At 35.4% G+C, this 24,864-nt stretch overlaps 1 protein-coding gene across 5 annotated transcripts in view; it reads right to left on the reverse strand.

Annotated features, from left to right (window-relative positions):
* TDRD3 (tudor domain containing 3) overlaps window positions 1-24,864 on the reverse strand; it is a 156,061-nt gene that overhangs the window by 32,275 nt on the left and 98,922 nt on the right. For all 5 annotated transcript variants that reach the window (XM_032402894.1, XM_032402897.1, XM_032402893.1 and 2 more), the window contains 2 exons: window positions 24,476-24,601; window positions 4,875-5,725 (listed from right to left, as the gene is read on the reverse strand). In XM_032402894.1, coding sequence (XP_032258785.1) covers window positions 4,875-5,725; window positions 24,476-24,601 — 977 coding nt within the window. The remainder of the gene's footprint in view (window positions 1-4,874; window positions 5,726-24,475; window positions 24,602-24,864) is intronic.

Raw genomic sequence — 24,864 nt, forward strand, 5'->3', positions numbered from 1 at the left:
GAAGTAGGTCAACTAACTAATTGAAGTACTTCTCTACTATAGGTCAACCCATTCAGGACCCAAATTATAGGTCTGAATGTTGCTTAGTGAAGATGAAATGAAAACAAAAAACTATTTACTCTTAAGGAATATGTCCTTCAAACTAGGGTAGTTGGATGCTCTTATTATAACACTATCTACTCTAACAGTATCTCTTCATAAGCTCACCAGAATCAGAAAATGCTACAGGCAACAAAAATTCTTCCTGTCTACATCCTTCTAAAATACGTTATCCTGAGTATACCAGGAAAAAAAAATCTGTTTTTACTGATGAACATCACAAAGGTTATTAAGTTAATCTATAGTGTTTCCTTCCTACGTCTGGATGCTGGCAAGTTTAGAGACACCATGCTGGAATTTTTCTTTTCTTCCTTTTTTTTTTGTGTGTGTGTGGAATTTTTCTTATATTAGAGTTCTTGATATATATTCACATCTATCTATCCCTCCTTTATTTTTTAACCTCACACTTCTGTGATCTGTGAATTGCTGTGAGTTATTTCTGGACCTATGCTTCAATTGTAAGCTTCTCAGATAATTATGTCAGTTCTGGCAAGCTCCACAAACAAGAGTCATGATATATCCCAGGAAAATAAGTAAGCTGACATCCTTTTAGAAGCTTACAATCTAATAAAAACAATGTGTGTAAAACAATGCCTTCTGTATAATGTGGAGTGTACTGTACTAATACTGCAGTGATATGGCACTTAATAAGGCTGAGGAGTTCGGGAAGAACTTGCTGCAGCAGATGACAATGGATACAGTCTTCAAGGATGAAGAAGGTTTTAGCTAAGTAAAAAAGCTGAGGAGGATGTTCCAAAGAAAGTTAATGAGATGTAAAATATGGAGATGAGTGCAGGAAACTGGAAAAAGTTTAGAGTTAATTATGGCATGATGTAAGAAGGGCCAACCAATAGGAAATGAGAAGGGATAAGAAGGCTAAGGGCCAGCAGATGGAGGCTCTATATGCATGCTACCAGCTAGATTTGTTCCACAGGTGACAGATTTTAACTACGAAGAATGATATGGTATAAGACCAGGATTAGTGATAGTAGTTGCAATGACAAATTTAAGAGGAATAAGGTGTAAGGCAAGAAAACCATTTTGGAGGTTGTTACAGTATTCCAGTTGAGAGGGCAGAAAGAACCGAACTAATTATGGCAGTCTAGAGGGAGAAGGAGAATTGTCCCAAATTCTCAAATCCTCCTATGGAAATAAAGGTTGAGAGAAGGTAAGAGAGTATGAAGAATTTTTTAAATGATAGATTATACTAATTAGCTGATTATCTTCATTACAGCACTATAATGCAATTAAGATTACAGTTTCTTAACAGTTATAACTCTTTTTTTTTTTTTAAAGGAATCTCAGCAGCTCTTTAATTGATATCTTTTTTTTTTTTTTTAAAGATTTTATTTATTTATTTAACAGAGAAAGACAGAGAGAGAGAGAGGAAACACAAGCAGGGGGAGTGGGAGAGGGAGAAGCAGGTTTCCCGTGGAGCAGGGAGCCCGATGTGGGGCTTGATCCCAGGACCCCAGGATCATGACCTGAGTCGAAGTCAGACGCTTAATGACTGAGCCACCCAGGCGCCCCTATAACTCATGTTTTTCTTAAATCTTTATCTTGGTTGGTCTCTGGTTAGAAAATTGGAAAGTTGACTATTCTTGACAAAGCATTTGGTGTTTTCAGAAGACAACTAAGCCCATCTATTTTTTTTTATTTTTTTATTTTATTATGTTAATCACCATACATTACATCATTAGTTTTTGATGTAGTTTTTGATTAATCCCATCTCTTTTATTTATTTACTTTTTTAAAGATTTTATTTATTTATTTGACAGAGACAGACACAGCAAGAGAGGGAACACAAGCAGGGGGAGTGGGAGAGGGAGAAGCAGGCTTCCCGTGGAGCAGGGAGCCGGATGCGGGGCTTGATGGGATCATGGGCTCGATGCAGGACCCTGGGATCATGACCTGAGCCGAAGGCAGACACCTAATGACCCAGGCACCACCCAGGCACTCCAGGCACCCCAATCCCATCTCTTTTAAAGGGTGAATATTGTTTATTTGTTTAATGGTGTAATTTCAGAGAGCCCACAGTCCCTCACTCTAAAATGAAAGTACACATCCAATTAAAATCAAAACAGTCACCTTAGAAGATCATCCAATTATTGTAAGAATACTCTAAAAGCTCAAAACATTTTGGGAATTGTTAGGTACTCTCACAAACTATATGATATTATATTAAATATATTCAGAAAAGGCAACAGATGAATTCAGTATTATTGATTTTTTTGAGATAATTAGTTAAAAGTAAAGTTTTATTAATAATTTCATCAGATGTTTCAAGAAATTAGGGTAATAGCCCGAACTATCTGATATATCCCAAGCACCTGACACTTAGCAGCTACTCAATTATGGTTTACTCAATATTTGTTGAAGAACTTACCTGTTAAGTCTAATATCTGAATATATGTAGGTCCATTATTATTCTGTTGCTTATTTGTTTCTCATTCATTTTCTCTCTCTATTTTTAACCATGCCTCCTAATTTTTTATAGGATACCAGACATTGCAGATGAAATACACAAGAGGTTTCAGAAAATGTTATTTTTCACAAAAAGAGGATTATATTTTCTTCTGGCAGCAGATAGAGTACAAACAGATATCCTTGAGCCTGTAAATGGTTGGTTTTAGGCTTTGTGATGGCTTGTTTGTATTAGTTTTGCACTTACTACTAGGGCATGATCCTTGTAGGATTTCAGTGGAAAGCATGAGTCATATACTAAGCCTTTCAAAAGTTATTGAACTTGGAACTCCATTTACTTCCTCTGCTCATCAAGATCACCAATAACCTTACATTGTCCAATACAAAAAAACATTGTCCATTTTCAGCTTAATCAAACTTTCACAGAAGCATCTGACACAAGTAGCCACTCCAAGATAGACACCGTTAGCTCTATAAACCAACACCAATTTCCAACTACTTCACCTTTACTTGCCTTTACCATGAGGGAGAACAGCTAAACATAAGTAATCTCCCACTACCTAAATCAAATAGTTCCTGTATGTTGGAAGGCGAGTGGCCTGAGTTGTAAGGGTAAGAGTCTGGGTGTTGAAGAACACCTGTACTTGCTTTCCAAGCCTTCCTAACAGCCAGGGAAGAGCCATGTAAAATAGTTCCAACCAATGAGATTGTCTGGTGGTATTTCTGGAAAGGCTTTTGCTTTTCTGGAAGGAAAAAAAAAGACACAGCTAGTGCTGTCTCCTCCCCTCCTTCTAGCCTTGAATAAAAACTCGACAGTAGAGATGCTGCTTCTAGACAGATGCTATCTCACATTCAAACAAAAACCTTATAAGACTATGCCATCTAGTTATACCACCCTGTACCATTCTCCTTGTTATCATCAGGAAATATCTAACACCCTGCTTATGTCTCATCATTCACTGAACACAATAGGGCCTAGTTCCTGATCCCTGGCCCTACTGCATCCTTTTAAAAGATCCAACCACATTCCCTAGCCTGAATTTCAGTTCCCTGAAAACTACAGTTAACTTTGCCTCCACCACTCCTTTTAGCCAAACACATACTCTCATGGGCACAACGTTACTGCATCAACTGATGAACCTATGATCTACCAACTGATCTACCTATGAAATATTTATTTCAAATATTTTTTTCTTTAACTTGATCCTCACATCCACCCAGGTGTCTCACACTATAACTCCTCTTTTTTTTACCATGATCTTGCTGATATCTCCAGTCCCCTACCACCCTCCTTTTTTTCCAATATAAGTGCCCTCTTCAGAATTAACTAATTAACAGGGTCAAGAAGTAATTATGAAATCCCTCCACTGTGGGAGAAGCAGGGCTGCAGAGGAAAACTAGACAGACATAGCCCTGCCTCCAAGAAACTGAAAATTATGGTAGGGGAAGGAGCTATCGATCCAAGAACCAAAACTAAAAATACTTACAAACTGTGTTAAGTTTTAGAAAGTAAACAAGGAACTGATGAGAAAGACAATAGTGAGGGAGGGAGGAGGGGGCAGGGCAAAGAAGGCTTCTCCAGGAATTGATGTTGGAGCCAAGCCCTCAAGGACGAGAAGAATAGCTGGTAGAAGAGCATATCAGGCAGAAGGGAAAACATGTGCAAAGGTCCTTCTCTCTGAGGGTCCCTCTCTCCTCTTCCCCCTCCTGTTCTCTGTTGATCTTCTCCCTCTCAGCCAGACTCTTTTATCTGATCCACTGTATTCCTTCTTGACCTTATCTGTCTTTCCCTTCCCATTTCTTCATGATTTCTTGCTTTCTATAGCATATAACGTAGAACTAAAAGAATGTTTAAATTATTGGCTTAATAATTATCATATATTGTTAGCTAAATAATTAACCGTTCTGTTCTTATTTTTTAAGCAGGCCAATTGCATATTTTCTTTAATTTAAACGAAATCTGCAGAATTTAACTGTGACACTCAACTCATTTTCTTCCTTGTGAATCATATAACTGTACTGGAAAGAAAAGGAAACATTGACAGTTGATGATAAATGAAGTAACTGATTAACTTCACTTAATTACTTTTAAATACTGTTCTGATATACAATCTAAAATCAAATCTTACCTAACCAAATTTTGTGACTGATTCTCCCTAAGCATCCATAAAAAATATTAATATTTTATTTTTCCTATTTTATAAATTACACATCTATAAATTTGTTCAAAGACTTTAAACAGTTACAGCCATAGAACAAAACTCACAGTCCCAAAGCAATGGCCTTCTACGGTCTCACTAGAATGTGACATTTAGTATTATTAGTATATGATAACTTTAGAACATGCATACCTTGTTGTCTTCCCAATAAAGTGCAAAACATTCATCTCCAGGTTTCCACAATTTTGCATACTCCATAGGAATAGATGATTCTAGTATTTTTTCTGGTTTAATTGGCCCAGATCTTCTTTTGGGCCCACTATTGTAAAATACTTTATCATCATAGGGTGTAGCTGTGATGGGTCCTGCTGGCTTAATAGGTCCTACTCGCCTGCCCTTCAGTGGCATGTCTGTCTCTCCATTTGGAACACCAATGAAACTATTAGTTCGGACAGGATTCTGGAAATCAGTATTTACATTAAAATGTTTTTCAATTTTTACACCACTGAAAGTTTCATTATTTATTGTTCGTGGTTTCCTGTCATAAAAATGATCAGGATTTGCTGTTTGGTTTTCTCTTTTCCCACGTTTTAGATTATTATAATCAGTGGATTCTTGAGGAAGTGGATTTTCTTTTGCCTCTGCATAGGACGGACCTTTTCCTGATCTGCTTTGCATAGAGTTATCCCTTTTTTTAAAAGCACCATCACTGTGCTGAGAACTTAAAGGGTATGAAGTATCTTTAGTTCTGTCATATCTAGAATAGAGTCTATCACACTTGATTCTCTCTTCAGCCCACACGTCAGATCCCGAAGAAGTACTTGGTCTTTCAGAACCTCTGTTTCTAGGTAATCCACTGCCTTCTAAAACTGACTTTGAATTTTGGGTGTCTCTTTGAAAACGAGGAGGTTTCTCATTTCTTGGCTGTCTGGTATCATTTCGAGGAACATATCTTGGTTGATTATTATCTTTTATTCCATTTTGCTCAGTATTTGACAATCTGTGTTGTCCCTGATGAAGCTGCTGCGGCTGTGATTTAGGTTCTGAAAAGTAAAAGTTTATTATATACATATTAAATGAAGACTCTACATTAATACCGAATTATTTAAAAATACCTAAAAATTATTATATTAATACAAATTATCAAACTACTTATTCTAGCATCTTCCACTACCTTCCCACCTCAATGTCTTAATCCCTCTCTGCTTCCTTAGAGTTCTGTATTTCCAATGGACAGTTTTCCTGGTCAGCCACATTAAGTGAAGTAAAGCAATGATATGAACCATGAGAAAATGGTGGATAATCCAAAAGGAATTTGTTTTTGCCCTTGAATGTTCGCATTCTTATAATATAGCTATCTATAGGTGCTATTCTGGTAATTCATTTCCCCAGACATTAATGAAACAGGATTGCAAACTGCTAAGAAGCTGCTATGACACTGCACGAGTACAACAACCCTTGCTCAACTCCTTCCTGAATTCCACTTCAATTTAAATACATACGCTATCATGGTCAGTCAAGTTCTAGCCTTTGCAAAAATGTTACTCCTCAAATCTGTCTGGATCTGGAATTGCTAAGTGTTTAGATTACAAATAGATACCCTACCACAGAAAAGAATAAATAATTTTTTTTGACTTATCAAAGTAACTAAGAGCACGTACTACTTGGAAATACAGAAAAAAATGTCAAAAATATGATGAAGCACAATAGTGCAGATAATGTCCAACTAGTAACCCAAAGCGGTAACATGGTAAATATATACTCATGGATAATTTAATGGCTGTATTTCATGTATTGATTTTTATTCTATTTCGATCTGTAACTTGTCATTTACACTTTCTTCCTCTGCTGTTTGACACAGCATGTCTACAACCTTATTACCAAACATATTGACTGGTCTTTGCTGTACATGTCTTGTTTCTCTTGTCATACACAAGGGTCACAATATTTCTCAACAGTGGCACTACTAACATTTTGGGTGAGATGCTTTCCTGCTTTTTAAGAAAATTAACCTTTCTGACATCCAGGCACTAAATGCCAAAGCATCCTCCCTAGTCACTGTGACAACCAAAACTGTTTCCATACATTCTCAAACACCCACTGGAGGCAAAAGGTACCAGGTAAAATCTCTCAAACAGGGATAAAGAGAAGACCTTTAAAAGTTCCTGAGTGACAAAACAAGTCACAGACTAAAGATCAAGACTCAAAATGGCAAGAAACTTCTCATTAGAACCACTGGAAGCTAAAGCCAATCTAATAGGTTTTTCATGTCTTTGAAATTAAAGGAAAATTATTTCCTAAGTACAATTCTATGCCCAGCCAAATCACCCATTAATTTTGACAAAGAATACATATTTTTTCAAATATGCAAGAGTACTACTCTCAAACAGTAGCCAAGACTATTTTACAGAGATATTTTTTAAAAATCACCCTTTCCCAAGATTTGCTTTATAAATATAACACAAATATCTTATTTTTAACAACTGTAGTCAATATTATATTTTTCTTTAGAGAGAAGAGAAATGGTCACCTGTGGTTTCTGCCAGCACTATTATCCAGGAGTGATCATTTAGGGAAGCAAGAACAGTGAACATAAGCAGGACACAAACTTTCAGCAGAAAGCATGTACTGGCCTTTGTTCCAGTCATTCTTAGAGAATAAAAACAGCAGTTGCCTCTTGCTGTCTATCTGCTACGTATTAGGCACCACACACCAGCACTTTACACACATTATCAATAGCCCCCACAGTAGTCTCAAGATACAGGTGTTACAAGATTTGAGTAATAGAGAGAGGTCCCTTGTACAGTGCATTGAAGAAAATTTTCAGCCTCCAAAACAAGTCAAATATGAAGGTATTTTATTTGCTGTCAATTAGGTTTGAATAGATATTTGAGAAGTAAGCATTTTAGATCTGCTATGTTTAGGAATCAATTTTTAAGTTATTCCAGTTAGGGCCACCAATATCTATGATGGTCAGGATGTACAAATAACTTAGGTCATCATGAGAGTAACTAAGTATCCTGGACTATAGATAATGATCTGGATAATCATGTATACAGAATGGTAGGTGTGGGAGAATTTGATTTCAGTTCTTCTAAAAGAAAAAAAACAAAAGGACAAGATTTCCGTATTTATTTGATGATGTACATTAGATTACAGAATAAAACAAGTAATTTACTAATTTTGAATATACTTCATCTCTATTATTATGCTGAGATAATAGTAGTGAGAGAAGAATCCATAAAAAATTTTTTTAAATAAAAATTGCTCTTAGAAATAAATTAATTGTAATAAGGCAGAAAATACAATTGTGCTTTTAAAAGAACATAGTTTTCATATACACCCATTTTTTTAAAAAAAAAATAAAATAACAGTAAGCCAAGAAAGGAAGGTCCTTAAATGTTTCATCATTCTTGAATGCCTTAAATCCAGTATCTTTTCTTAGGTTGTTATGTAATGAAGTGAGATACATAGTAAGTATTTTGAGAGTGAGCTAACCTATTAAATAAATAACAGAATATGCTCAATTACTAAATTGTGTAAAATGTGATTTTAAGTAAATTAAGAAATAGCCCAAAAATCAAATAGAAATCTCCTCAGTTCTCCACTCAGAATCTAGTTGCTCTTTGCCACACTTCTTCAGAAGGCATGATGATTTCAAACCATCCAAAATACTACTCAACATCACAGGCCAGGGTCTACAATCACTCGAGTAATAAATATACTGAGATATTTTTCTATATAGGCAGTGGAATAAAATGCAGGGTTTTTTTAATGACCTGAAGAAGAAACATGAAACAAAAACATACATAGAAATTGGTTCACATTTAATAATAAGAGAAAAAAAGGGGAGATTAGCAAAAATAATGGAAAAATTCATCAAAAAATGGATAAAAATGTGAAAACATCTAAAAAATCAGAGTGATACCCTCTTTTTTTTTTTTTATAAGTAGGATCCACACCCAGTGTGAGGCTTGAACTCACGACCCTGAGATTGAGAGTTGCATGCTCCACTGACTGAACCAGCCAGGAGCCCCTAAAAAAATCAAAGTGATAAAAGCTCATATGAAGAAACTAATAAAAAATTGTTGTATGAGTTCAATCTGACTTGTGATAAAATGTTCCTATCACACCAGATCATGAGTTTCAAATGTATGTTTATAAGATAATTCATTACAATGTTTTACATTTCCACAATTTGAAATGCAAGGGTCATTAAAAATGAATTTATTAATTGCCACAAATTATTTGGGTTTGTATATAGGAATGTGCTAAATTAACCAGGCATCTTAAAATATTAATACTTCGTTGAATATTCATTTTCCAGTCACAGTTGTACCTGCATTTCATAGTAAAAAATGAAGTACATTTTGTTTCCTAAGATGATTCTTCAATTTATTCTGAGATATCTACCAGAAGAAAAAGTGACTTAATATTTATTAAGATTTTACTATGTGCCTGACTCTACTCTGAAGGTCTTTTGCCTACATTATTTCATGTAATTCTCACAATCACCCTGAATAGCAATATTATCTTTATTTTATAAATAAAGAAACAAAGAAGGCTAGAAGCTAGAGAATGTTGATGCCAGAATTTAAACTCAAATCTAACTGAAGCCACTATTTTCCACTATGCCAAGCTGCCTGCCCAGAGAAACAAAACAGAAGGCAACCAACAACATGTTAGCTACAATTTTATCACCTACATCTGTTCATTTCTGGTAAGATGCAGAAATCACAAAGACTTTTTCCCAATCCCTGATGGGCTGAAAAAATAAATTTGGATACTAGGAAAATTTGGATACTACCAGAATCCTCACCTAAAATTAACAGTTTCTTTCATTAATGCGGAAAAAAACTAAAACCCTTATTAAGAGCTGGACTGGTATTTGGAATCTCACAAACTGACAGAGATAGCAGTGGGTAGGGTACAACCTCTGGAGAAGGACTGCATAGGTTACACCACAGCTCTGACACTGAATAGTTTTGTAATCTTCGACAAGAGATAACTTTTGTGAGCCTCCTCTTTAAGACAGGGGTAACAACAGAGCCTACCTCAGAGGATTAACTAAGTTAATACATGCAAAGTACTTCGAACAGTATCTGGCTTAAATAAGCATGCAGTAAATGTGAGCTGTCACTGTTATAATTATGATTATTATTAGCATTATAATAATGCAAACAAATTTTAAACAATACTTGGATGATAAGTTGCTTCCCTATTTACACATCTCCCCTACACCAACCCCTACCTTTAGTTAGGATCCTTACCTTGCTTTATTTATTTTTTTGTTTGCATTTGTTTTCGTTGTTGTTGTTGAAAATAGGGCGGAAAGAATGCTTTCGTAAAAATTTCACTGTCAAACTATAAAAATCGTATTATAGAGAAAATTCAGATAGATCAGAAAATCAAAATCTTACTCTAATACTGTTTCTCACCTAAAATATTATAAACATTCTCCAGATAAAATTCTCTTATACACCCTTTAAAATTTTTTTATATTAAAAAATACTAAGAAATATTTTAAAAAAGTAAAAATCACTCATAATCCTATCATAAGAAATATAAATAGAATGAAAGTACTATCTTCTACCTACTCAAGCCCACCTCTAGGGATAGCCAATATTAACATTTTCAGGGGTTATTCTTCCTTTTTATATAATTCATATAGACGTATCTATGCATATTTTATTTTTAAACAAAAAAAGCAGACTCATGCACATCTCAAAAGCTGCTGTATACTTTTTAAATCAACTCTATATCAAGGCCATCTTTCCATGCCCAGAGGTATCTCATTCATTTTGATACTCCATGTTCTTTTTTTTTTTTTTAAAGTACTTTAAATATTATTATGTATTAACCAAATTGAGGGTGGAGCGTAATTCTTACTCATCATTGTTTTTTCCAGTGCCTAGCTATAATACAGTCAAACAAATGGTATTCAGTAAGTATTTACTAAAAGAAAGATACAGTTACTAAAAACAATGGGAATGGAACAAGCTTCTAAGTTAAAAATCATTACCTGTTTAACACTGTCACCTGGGCTCAGCTAAGGGGGCAACACTGAAATAGAAAACACACTTTCTGTCTTACTTTCTGTAAGACAAGTTTGCATCAAAGCACATTGGGACAGAGTTAGACTGAGTTCAAGTGATTACAGGGAAACACTGCACAACATAGAAACACTGAGCTCAAGCCAAATAAATTCATTCTCCCACTTCTGAGTGATGCGTCTTTGACAAAGTCACAAAAAGACCCAGTTTCTTCATCTGGAAAGTGTGGATAACTGTATTTATTACAAGATTATGGTGAAGAATCAATTAGAAAATAGTTGTGAAATTGCTTTTCTCATGGCCCGGATAAGGTCTTTGGTATTAGACTGACAACTGGAATTAAATCCCACTCATACCATTGAGCAGCTGTGTGACCTTTTAAAATCGGAATAATGCTACCTACCTATTTTCTTCATTCAGTTACTCTATACTATAGTTAAGTAAGCACGGACTCTGGACAAGCATCAACACTGTTCTAGTCACTATATACAAAGCAGTAGTAAGACTCATACTTTATCCTGTGGTGCTTTAGGTAGAAGGAGAAGAAGCAGACAACAAATAAGTAAACAAACAAATAACACAGTTTAAAATTGTGGTAATGACTAATTGAGTGTCTGCCTTCAGCTCGGGTTATGATCCCACGGTCCTGGGATCAAGCCCCAGCGTTGGGCTCCCTGCTTCTTCTTCTCCCTCTGCCATTCCTGCCCGACCTCGCCCCCATACTCTCTGGCTCTCCCTCTCTCTCTGTCAAATAAATAAATAAAATCTAAAAAACAAACAAACAAAAAACAAAAGCAAACATTGCGTTATTCAAAGATACAGTTTTTTTTTTATTCTCATGGTATTCTTTCATAATTGTGACACACATTAAGCTTAAGGCTAAGCTCACAAATAAACCTATTTATGACACTCAATGTTCACAGAATTAACACTTTAGTATCTCAAATCCCCTTTAAAAACAGCAAAGTCAAAGAAAAAAAGGGGGGCATCAAGCATAAAATCATCGCCGCTATAAATGAACAAATATGAGAATGCTGAGAAAACACACAACACACAACAATGATACAGCTGCAATGATACCCCTTCTCCAGTCACACTCAAGAGGCATGCAAAGCCCGAGCCAGTCCTTACAAATGCAAAAGGAAAAAAAAGTTTAGTTCGGGGAGTACATAAAATTCCTCATATAGTTGACCAAATGAACTTAGCTCAGGGTACAACTATAGTAACATTCCCACTTTACAAATAAGGAAGTTGGAGAAGCTTGACCAAGGTCATACAACTAACTAGGGTAGAGCTGGGATTAACCAGGCAGTCAGGTTCCAGACTTTACTATTAACTGTCCTGCTATACCTCCTCAACAAAGATACCATTGTGCTAGTAGCATTAAATCATTAATAATCATGAGTCATTTTCAGTATTTCCTCATGGAACACAGGTTAGGATTCCATAAAAATATTTTTGTCAGGGTAAAAAAAGCACTACCTGTACAGATCAATTCATTAAATGAGAATACATATGTTTAACTTGGCTGATTTTCCTTCTTTTCTTTATAAACAAATTGCAGGAATACGGCTACATTACAAATTTCATATGTAAAATATGCCACTGGATTAATTTTTCTTCTACCTCTAAACACATCAAACACTCAGATTTTGTAATGTCCTCTCCAGAGGGCATTTCTAGCCACAATTTGGCCTTTTCTCCATCAGTAACTAACAGACACTCGAAAACAGTTTCGCTTCCTGGTAAGTGAGAAGTGTCTTGTTCTGAGTGTTCTCAGTGTATTAGGATCGCACATGCGTCCACACCTGCGCAGCACCTGAACATGTCCCAGGCGTCTTCCCTCTAGCCTCTCTTCGGTTCTCAGCCTGGATTTCACTTTTTCTGGGAGGTCCTTCTCCTCCAACCCCCAGAGACCGAGCCAAGCACCCTTGCTCTGTGCACAGCAATGTACACAACAGCACAGAAGAGAACTGCCAGAATCTCTCTCCTGTGCTAGACTTTGAGATCTCTGAACTGTGTTCTTTTTACCAATATATCCCTTCTAACATAGTACCTGCTGCATGGTAAGCCTCAAGTTAATACTGTGGAATGAATAAATGATCACTCACTATTTCCCAGACTGAATATGCACTGTTCTTATGAAGAAAAAAACATTTTAAAAAATAAAGGGTTTTTTTTTGGGTAATTACTACTGTCTATTCATACCACCATGGTAGCATAATCTCTTATAATCTGTATTTTCTAACAACTTCAAGAAGAAAAAATATTTTCTGGTTCACCCTTCTACGGGTATAATGCTTTTTTCCTCTGATGAAGGAGCATTAAAGAAGATGAGGTAACGGGGTAGGGTGACACTGCCTTGTGGGGCCTAACATGTTCCCTGTTGTTGCTCCATTTTACCTGAGTCATCAGGGCTCTTAATCCTAATGCATGAAACCCTAAACTATAAAGGATCATTCCTTATTTCTTTCCTTTCAACCAACTCTAATACCTAAATAAGCCCTGTCAGTCACATTTCTGTGTTTCTCATAAAACTCCTCTCAAACTGGATTATTTCATCTTCTTAGCATATCCTGGACATATAATAACACAAGAATTTTTAATCAAATGTAGCACTGCAGTCTTACTATCATCCCCATACTATTCACTGCCATTAATGCCTTTAGTTCAATTGTGCATTAGTGGACTTGGGTAAGTGAGGTAACGTTCCCTTGTTGATAAACTGGGCATTGATACAAGAGGTGCTAAACTTGTGAGTCAGAAACCATTTAGAAATAACAATTTATGTTATTTTTGCTTTAACTCAAATATCAACGTTTACTGCAGAAATACACTAGAAACACCAACTAAAACGTCACTTATTATCAAACTTGCAAAAACTGAAAGGATAATGTGTCAAAACAACTAAAACTCTCATATAGGAAGCATCAGCCAAACTTAAGAAACTAAACTTAACTCGTGTGATCTTTTCTTCCAAGCTGATTAATATTTTCCAGGACCATGAGTATGATAATTTTAGACTCCATATTATCTTTGTAACACATTTCTTGCAAATTTCACAGAAAACTATAGCAAAACAAAAATGAGAACTCTTACAACTTGAAGCCAAAATATGCTAGTGAAATTTAAAGCTACTTTATTTTGGGGGACAAAAAAATGAAAGTAAAGAGGATTTTTATAAAGAAAAAGCAAAGGAATGTCCACTTACAGCTAGAATACTATTTTTAAAAAGCCCTTACGGTACAACAGCTTACCTACTGAGGTCTAAAATGATTCAAGTTCAACAGCTGAAACTACTGCAGAGTAATCCTCCAACAAGTAAAACAAAACAGAAATAAATAATTAAAGGTATTTGTTACAAAAAGCTGGACTCAACTGACTAGGACATGAATTCACATCATAACTGAAGCATAACACTTTCTAATATTTCTATGTCTGTATTCCAGCCATTTTATACATAATTTTTTTTACCTCAAAATTTTCAACGATACAAATCAGGGCTTTTTGTATAAAATATCTTTAGATGTGTATATTCTGTAATGATCACGAAACTCTTTGGCTCTGAAAATTTGTCTATCAGCTCAAAATTTATATACTTGTTTCCTCAATAAAAAATTATTTCCTCTACAGATTTATTCTGTATGAATTCTGACCTAGATTATAAAATATAAGACCAGGGATTATGTCTCATGCCTTGCAGGTACATGGAAACATAAGTAGTTATTAAATGATTATGTTTTCCATATACTATAAAAATAAAATGTAACCTTTTAAAAATATAATGTGATAGGCAGGAAGAGAAATCACCCATCATCTCAAGCATATAGCTTAACTTCTTCATGCTATATTAAATATGCTCTTTCTTACCAGTCTCTTCAAAATAATCATTTTAATGTCTATATAACACTTATCTGCTGGATATCCTTCAGCTTGTCTTCTAACTCCACCACTTCACTGGCACTATTTTTGTCAAGGTCTTTAATCAGTGGTGTGCAGGAGCCAACTTGAACACTGTACTAGAACGGACATTAAATTTTCAGAAAAATCTGGAAGCTGTTTGTTAAACTACTGACAGTCTGAAATTGGCAGCAGTGGAAATATTTACACCACAGAAATAGGAAAAGCTAAAAAACAAGAGCATTCCCCTGTCCCCACCTCTTCTCCCAGAGCCTACTGCTAAACACTCACCTGTACACTGTTGATTCTACATAAACTCAATGGACACTTTCCATCCTTATCTCTCAGTTTCTCTCATACTCCTACCTCTTTGGCAGCTGCTTTCTCAGTTTCCTTTACTGGCTCCTCCACCCCTATTTGATCTCTAAATTCAACTGCCTGCTTGATGTCTCTCCTTGATTTTTAAAAATTAACATATCTTAAAATTAAACTCTTGATTGCTCTCCCCCCCACCCCCACCAAACCAATAGGTGCTTAGAAATGGAGCATCATAGAAAGAATTCTGAGTTGGGAATCAGACAGACAGGGGGCCATGTTCCAGTTCTTTAGTTCTTATGGGTAATATGTTTTATCCCTTCAAGCCTATTACTTATCTGTCAAATGGAAATAACAACATACATTTTGCATTTGCAGATGATTAAATGAATTAATAGTATGCAAAGCACCTAGAACAGTTCCTAGCATATAGTAGATGCTCAATAATGGCTACTTATTATTCTATTTTTATGGTCAATAAATGCTTAAATGAATGGATCATTAATTGAGGAGGAGGAGGAGGAGGAAAATAGAAGAATGGCAAAAATGAAAAAGAGGTTCGTGTGTCCTAGCATTCTAAGAAAGGCTGTATCTATCTTCTATAGATCTAAGTACCAAAGAAAATTAATTATATAACACAACTGCTAGCACGGTTAACAAATCTTAAAAATATGTATGCCAAATAATTTGATTTCCATACATTTGCCTGAAAAAATAACCATTGCTATGCAAATAATTAACTAAAATATTACTTTGGGGGGCACCTGGAGGGCTCAGTTGGGTAAGCAACTGCCTTCGGCTCATGTCATGATCCTGGAGTCCCAGGATTGAGTCCCGCATTGGGCTCCCTGCTCAGTGGGGAGTTTGCTTCTCCCTCTGACCCTCTCCCCTCTCATGTTCTCTCCCACTCTCTCTCTCAAATAAATAAATAAAATCTTTAAAAAATATTATTTTGGAAGGTTATTGTTATAGCAAAATTTGGAAACTTTTAAATTAGTAACAACATTAATAGAATTACAATCAATTACTATGGGGCCATTAAAAATTATGCTGGCAGGAATATATAATCACATAGAAATACGGTTATATTTTATTGTAGGACAAGAAAGCAGCTGTATGTAAGTATGATCTCAAACAGAAACAAAAATAGAATATGGTGATGAGATCATGGGCCATTTTCCTTTTCTTTTGTTACCTATATTTTTAATTTTTTCTAAATTTATCAATTAACACCTATACAATAGGAAACAATACAATTCTGTGGTACCTGATCAAGACATTTATTAACCTCAATTATTAGCTTTCTATTCTTAAAATGCCCTTCTAAGACATGCTTGAAAAAGTGCATTTCAAATTTATGGTAAGCTGATTTTAACCAATTTTTCTATGTATTTCCTTTAAAATTTTTCACTAAGATTATCCCTAAATCCACACATAATATTTTGTATATAGTTATTAAATTCAAATCACTACTAAATTTACATTCATAATCTGGACATTACATGTGCAGCACTGTGACATATTTTTTATTTCAGTATTCCATAGATTACATGAGATGTTCAATCCTTTTTATAGAATAAGCTTTGTATTAGATAATTTTGCCCAACTCCAAGCTAATATAAGTGTTCTGAGCACATTTAAGTTAGGCTAGGCTAAGGTGTATTAAATGCATTTTGACTTACGGTATTTTCAACTTACAGTGGGTTTACTAGAATGTAACCCTATCTTAAGTCAAGGAAGATCTGTACTTGTGTGATCCTTTCTTGAGGAAACCCTTCACAGGAACATCTGGCCTAAAACATACATATTCTCTTTTCTTGACTTAGTTTCTTGCCTTTCCAATTAAGCCATTACCATTATATCACATTTCCTTCCTCAAAATTTGAGCTATAAATCTGTAAGCCAAACTATTCAAGCTGACTTGAAACTTGATTAAAAGAAAACAAAAACAAAAAGACACCTAACAACTATCAGAATCCTACAACTTCATGTCAATTACCCATCAAACCACCAATATTATATCTGCTAACATCTAAATATGTTATTTATACCTGAATATTATGCAGGATTTGAAATTATGCAGTAATGTTAATCAAGTAAATGCTACTTCTCACAAAATTCACAGGAAATAGAGTAATGGAACACCACAGAAACCGTGCATGTAGTGTAGTCTGAATATTTTTCTGCCACTGAAAAGAGATAATGGAGCATTTTAGGAAAGGGGGTAGTGGGATCAAATTCATGCTTTTGTTTGTTTTTTTAAAGATTTTATTTATTTATTTGAGAGAGAGAGAGAGAGTGAGATCACGAGCAGGGGAGAAGGGTAGAGGGAGAAGCAGGCCCCCCTGCTGAGCAGGGAGCCTGATGTGGGACTCCATCCCAGGACCTTGGGATCATGACCTGAGCTGAAGTCAGACACTTAACCAACTGAGCTACCCAGGCGCCCTCAATTTTTTTTAAAAGATGACTGACCACAAAATGGAGAGTGGGATGATAAAGATCTGCAAAGAGTCAGTGGAGCACTGATGAGGGCCTGTAGTAGGGTAGTAGGGGTGGAGATGAGGAGATGATGAGTGGAGGAGGCTGTTGCTGCTATTGTTAATCAAGATGATGATGATGGTGGTGGTGGTGGTGGTAGTAGAACTACCATTATATGGAGGCTTATGTGCCAAGCACTGTGCTTAGCACTTTATGTACATTATCTAATTTGATCTTCTCAACAACCCTACATCTTAGGTGCTGCTACTATTCCCCATTTCCCAATAAAGACATTAAGGTTTAAGAAGTTACGTTAACTTGCCCAAACACATACAACTGGTAAATACAAAAGTTGTGAGGGTGCCTGGGTGGCTCAGTCTTAAATCTACAAAAAAAAAAAAAAAAAAAAAAGTTGTGAGTTAAGTTAGTATAGAATCAGTTGTATTTATCTGCCCCAGAAACCTGTCCAATTCTCTCCTTCTTTCGGTAACAGAATCTTGCTTTGAGAGGGAAGGTAGATGTGGGAACTACTCTTTCCTCCTTACATATAATACTGATGAAATCAATTAAATCAGTTAATTAATTCAGATGTCCTGTGTTTTCCTGACCAAGGGGCCTTTCCTGACTAAGAAGGCCCTTTCCTGTCTGACTTTCCAGGTATGAGGACCATTTCTTTGATTCTGACAAATATTTGTTTTTATTACCTTTTATCTCATATTATAAATGGAGATTTGACATTTCTCTAAATCTCTTTGGGATTCTGTCCCTAGCCACTCCACATACATGAATGCCAAAATCCCTAGTAAGACTCAGTTGAGCTTGGGTAACCAATACGATGAAAGGTATTTATCTTTGCCCCCCAAAAATTTACTTGCAAAATTGAGTCTTTTTACCTGCATATCTTTATATGTCATTATACCTGGGTCAATCATTGCTACCATGTGGAGACACTGTCAACAAACAAAAATAGCAGAATGCAGAGACAGAAAGATTTTCCAGTTATTGAGCAAAAAAAAATTCCTTTTTTGCTTATTTGCATTTCTGTGGCTTATATCTTAAAGCAAACTAATTTAGAAGTTGGTGCCAGAAAATAGGATGATACAAGTGACAGAATCTCAAATGTAAAACTTTTTTTAAAAGATTTTATTTATTTATTTGAGAGAGGGAGAGAGAGAGCGAGAAACAGCATGAGAGGGGAGAGGGCCAGAGGGAGAAGCAGGCTCCCTGCTGAGCTGGGAACCCGATGTGGGACTTGATCCCAGGACTCTGGGATCATGACCTGAGCCAAAGGCAGACGCTTAACCAACTGAGCCACTCAGGCGCCCTCAAATGTAAAACTTCTTAGCAAAGAAAGAGTGCAGGGTAGTGAAAGTCTCCTCATCCCCTAACAGGAAGTTGGAACTCCTTACTGTGCATTTAAACTGTAGCCTATTGTCCTGAAACTGAGACCACCTAACTAAGGACGCTGATGCTTTAAGAGAACGTGGTATGAAAAGAAGGTGCTGGTTACTTCTTACTGCCTTCAGTACACCCTACAAGAAAGACACAAGTTGGCAAGTTTGAAAGTAGAAAGGACACAAATACAATTAGGTAAGAGGTGTTCTTCTCAATTATCACCAACAAGCCAAAAAAGAATCAGATAATCGTACTTCTTGAGGAATTACAGAACTCTATGAACCACGAAATAAGACAGGGAAAGCAGGAGATGGGTCCAGACTGGGTCCTGGAAAGAGGAAGCTTGATCACCTATGACCATGTCCAACATTTATAAATGTTGGATGAGTTCTTAGTTCCTATATTTATTTAATTTAAATCTTATCCTTCTCATAAAAATGTCTCTATTTGAATTCTCTTCATATTTTTCTAAGTGTTTACTCTGCATATAACTAGGTTATATTCTTTATTCTGATTTCTAAAATTCTGATGCAAAATATGAAGAAACATATATAAAACTGATTACATATAATTTACAGAATAAACTACACAAAAAAGGGAATGGTAGATAAATACAAATGTAAGAGAGTTACTCTGTCCACTATTCTCACAATGCCCCTTGTTCCCCATTCAGAACAAATTAAGCTTATCCTGTTCTTATTTAGATGTAGAGAATTAAAACAGTAAAGTTACTGTCTCAAGGCATTCCTACCTCTATCTCTGGCCAACCTATCTTCCATAATAACAGAAAGAATCAAACCTACTCTTTCTGTCTCAACTTGAAATTTAAAATATATATTCTCAGTGGACATTGTTTTAAGTGGTAGTTATGTATCACTGAGGTGATATATTGATAAACTTAAGGTATATGATGGAACAAAAATTGATTTTTTGAAAGTTGGCTTGATAATCTAGCCACCAATTATAATATATAGTCTGTAAAACCAAATTCAAAAAGAAAAATCTATATATAAGAGCCTTTTGGAACACAACCCTATCACAAGCTGATCAATTAAATCTTCCCAAGTTGACATCATTACATATCACATAGAAATACTTTAATTAATGATTACTCTCAGAGAATAATGTAATCCAACCTCATTTTTTTTCAGAATACTGATAAAAATGTCAACTAGAATTATGTTTAATGCCAATTTAAAGATCCAACAAAAAGTTAATGTTAAGAGAAAATCTCTAAGTACATGTGATGATCAATGACTTCTGATAGAAGTTTTAAGAAATTAGAATAAAGAAATGATAGCACCCTTTTAGAGAAAATTATATGATATAATGTGAAGGTAAATGTGTTACTAACCTGCCTTAAATTTGTCAGAAGTATATTCTTATATAGCCAGACACATTACACAGAATCTGATATGATAATAACAAGTCCATCCAGGCCTACATTTACTCAGCTAAAAGATGATTTTTAGGATACTAAAACTAAACAAAATCCTGAGACAGCTCATACAATACAAAACATAGAAGCAAGAAAGATTCAATTATTCAACTAAATTAGAAAAAAAATTAAAAAACCCCAAATATATGTATCACTGAATCAGACTATTTCTTTATAATCAACCTGGGACTGTAACAGACCCACATAATGACACCATTATGAACATTAAAATTATAAGATCCTCACTTTTTTCATTAGTTGTCCATGAAGCATTTAACCATTTAATATTATAGAGACTCCATCCTGAAAAGCCTCCTAAATTTTCCTTGGAAAAATGGCCAACATTTTCTCCCATCAAAGAAGAGTTAATTTTATAACTCAAGATTTATAGAACAATGGCCAAATTCTGAGAGAAGACCAAAGTGGAGATTCAATTTTATGAAAGTAAAAAGTTATTTTAGGCTTTATTTCCAATTTAGAAAACACATAAAATCATAAGATGAGCAGAAAAACAATTCAGTTGCTTGCCTCATCCATTTACTTCTCTATGAGCCCCAGCTCACCTAAGAAAACCGCAGTGGCATTGAGTGGGTTAACAAGAGAAAGAGTAAGCGTGAGGTTGGCAGCACAGGCGGGCACGCACACCTCTCCTGTCACCTTCCCTGTAACAGGCCTGACTACATGGAGGCAGAGCCCCAGCACTCTAAGACACAGCTATAGGCACAGTAATCGTCAGTGTATGTATACATATCAACTTACTGTCCAGCTTGTTTGCGGTCATGTGTGTTATAATCAATCTCTTACGAGTGATGTCAACATCATCAAAGAAAAAGTTTAGGATCTGAAGAGCTGCTACTGACAGAATCAGCTTTTGGTCAGACTAACATTTAAAACAATGAAATACTAAACCAAACAGTATTTTCAAGTCTGCCTAATTAAAGTATTACCTAGCCATTCAAACTAACTGATTGGTCTTATTTTGGCAATAAAACTTTGAAGTAAAGGATTAAATATTATTAAAGATTACAGGCATATATCATTTTATTGCACTTCACAGATATCACATTTTTTTACAAACTGAAGGTTTGTGGCAACCCTCTGTCCAGCAAGTCCACCAGCACCATTTTTCCAACAGCATTTGCTCACTTCATGTCTCTGTCTCACATTTTGGTAATTCTCACAATATTTCAAATTTATTCATTATTACTATGTTTGTTATGGTGATATATGATCAGTGATTATGACTTTCTGAAAGCTCAGCTAACGGTCAGCATTTTTTTAGCAATAAAGTATTTTTTAATCAAGGTTAAATTGCTTTTTAGACATAATGCAATTGCACATTTAATTGTCTACAGTATAGTGTAAACATAACTAGACAGTAAGCTTCTTTGGGGCAAGAGCTACAAGATCCCTATTATCTCCCTGAATTTGTGAAAGAACTATTTTATTATATCCTGTACCCACCACTAGCCATAGACCTGGTACAAATAAATACTACATAAAATACATTTATAGAATGAAGAATTCCTTGTAACGCATAGAATGCAGTCTTGCTTCAGTCTCAATCCCATTTTCCACCTTGCAGGCAGAGAAAAAAAAAATTTGTTTTTCATGAAGGCACCAAACTTCATTGCTCTCATGCCAAAAACCCTTTCACGGCTTTGCACTGCCATTTAGATAAAAGTTCCTTAGGAAAAATCCTCTTTATCTGCCCCCAGCTTACCACATCTACCTCTGGCCCTCTATTCCCACCTCTCCCACACTGTCCCAAAGACAGCGAACTGGTGTTCTGCTGCCTCCAAGCCTGGACACCCAGAGCTCCCTCTACTTGGACTGTCCTTGATCTAACATTGCTCTGTGGATTTGTCTAAAATGCCACCTCCTTCAAGAAGCATTCTGCCCATCTCCCATCTTTTTTAGCCGGCTTGCCCTCACAGTACTTCTGGGAAAGAATGAAAATTTTGCTCCTCTGAGAATAGTGGTCACCAAATATGATAGAAAACTAATATAAGGGGCACCTGGGTGGCCTAGTTGGTTAAGCGTCCGACCCTTGATTTCGGCTCAAGTCATGATCTCAGGGTCATGAGATCGACCCCTGCGTTGGGCTCTGCACTGGGTGTGAAGCCTGCTTGAGTTTCTCCCTCTTCCTCTGCCCTCTCCCACGCTTGTGTTCTCTCTCTCGCTCTTCAAAAATTTCAAAATCTCTCTCTTCAAAAACTAATATAAGTTGGAGGGAGTAATTTCTGGTGTTAGGATGACTGCAGAACATGTGATTTGGGATCAAATTTAAGAGGCTGTACTGTACAAATATTAGAAATATCTAATTTCTTGAATTTAGGAATTTATGAAGGTCACAGATTATATTCTCTGTAAAAACCAAGGATCTGGAATATTATATATATTATGTAATGTCCATATTTTCTCACATGCTAGCAGATTCTGTCACATTAAATAACAGTGACATAAATAAAACACATCTACTAAAACAATGGCCTGTATTACATGTGTTCATAAATTTCTGTTTCCTCAGAAGCATATCTAACACAGATGTTTGTTTTTTACTGTAGTATTTATGTCATGTATCTTAACTTTTGATACCTTTTTCCAAGTGGAATGCTAATATTATTTCATTTTGTTGGTATAAAATTAGTTCTGTGAGAACGGAAGCCTTATAGGTACATGAGTCACCATAAAATTACCATTCTCAGTCTCAAGCTCATTATGATTTAGGAGACACTGCAGGAGTCAAAAGCAAATGTACGGAAACAGAAGGATGAAAGAAAATCACGTAAGTTCTGATTGGGAGAGTATAAAGGAAGTTGTGATAAAAATATCAGGAAGTCAGAGATTTGAAGAAGCAGTAGAGAGTCTCTTGCTGGCTTTATCAAAGCAAACAAACATGTTGTGAACTGCCTATGGAGGAGGTCAGGTGGCAAGAACCCGACAACTTCCAGGAGCTGAAAGCCTCCCCAGGCAACATCAAGCAAGAAAATGGGAATTTTGATCTTAATCTATTAGGGAACTAAATTTTGCTAACAACCAGTGAGTGTATAAGAGGACATCAAACCTCGGCTAAGATCATAGCCCCAACTGAAATCTTAAGCAAAGGCCCCAACTAAGTTCGCCTAGACTCCTGACCCACAGAAATTATGAGATAATAAATTTGCATTGTTTTAAGCCACTGACTTTGTGGTAATTTATTAAACAGCAATGGAAAACCAATACATTATGCTTTATAACCAAGAAAATATTGCTGTTACATGTGTCTGCTTACAAATCTCATCTACATCAAACATTTTTTTTTTCAAAATACACTTTCTTTTCTATATAAGCTAGCAATGAGCTTCCATTTTCATGAAATCTGGACACTTTGAATTTGTTATCAAAGCATTTTATCTGCAAGCTTTCATTTAATTAAAAATATATCTGAAAGGGAAAACTGAATTTAAACATGTATTTCCCTAACTTTTTGGAATCATATTTTATTTTATTTTTTGGGGGGGGCGGAGTGGAGGAAGGGGCAGAGAAAGAGGGAGAAAGAGGATCTTAAGCAGACTCCATGCCCAGCACAGAGCCCGACACGGGGCTGAATCTCACAACCTGAGCCCAAATCAAGAGTTGGATGTTTAACCAACTGAGCCACTCAGGCGCCCCTGGAATCATATTTTAAAAACATACTATTTTAGAAAATATTTATTATATCCTATGCTTAGAAAAAAAGATATACATTTAACATACTTATTTATATTTTCAGTATTTATATTAATCACTAAAATATATCATATTAAAGAATACATCATTATTGTGATAGCATACTGACTCATTGTGTGAATATTTTCATATGATATGTAATATGTGGAGAAAGAAGAGATAGACGATTCACATTCAAAATGTCATTTAAGATTATATAATAATAAATTCTCCAATGTAACAATCTGTTTTCATATCTAAATCTGTCATCTAGTGAAGCTGGGGGAAAAGTTTGGTGATATTACCCATCATACAGTCACAGGGCAAAATAAGCTACCTTTTAGTATTTTCAGAATGTAACAATTCAAATTTTGTTCTGTGCTTCTGTCAAACAGGAAATTTGTAACTAAAATTTTTAACACCCAGATAGAGATTTGTATTGTCAGTTGCTTTATTAACCTTTTTTGGTACAATTCCAAACAAATCTGGTCTTTTAAAAAAAAATCTACTTTAAGTTAGCCTACCTTCCACACTCAATGTCCCCATTTTAGACTCCAGGAAATCAAATAATGTGCTTGGTGCCGAAGGTCTTGCATTTCCCAGTTCCTCTTCTTCTTCAGATCTTATTCTCCCCCTTCCTTTTCCTTTACCTGAAGAAGTAAAGCAAGATATATTTATTGTACATACAAAAACAAATGGAGAAAACACACTAAAATATAATCATTGGTCACCTTAAGTTTGATTTTGTATTTCTTTTCATATTTTTCTGTATATTCTACATCTTTTAAACAAAAAAGTTTTTTTTTTTTTTTAAAGATTTTATTTATTTATTTGACAGAGAGAGGCACAGTGAGAGAGGGAACACAAGCAGGGGGAGTGAGAGAGGGAGAAGCAGGCTTCCCGCCAAGCAGGG

Source organism: Phoca vitulina, unplaced genomic scaffold, assembly GCF_004348235.1.
Source record: "Phoca vitulina isolate PV1807 unplaced genomic scaffold, GSC_HSeal_1.0 scaffold5, whole genome shotgun sequence".
NCBI classification, from domain to species: Eukaryota; Metazoa; Chordata; class Mammalia; order Carnivora; family Phocidae; genus Phoca; species Phoca vitulina.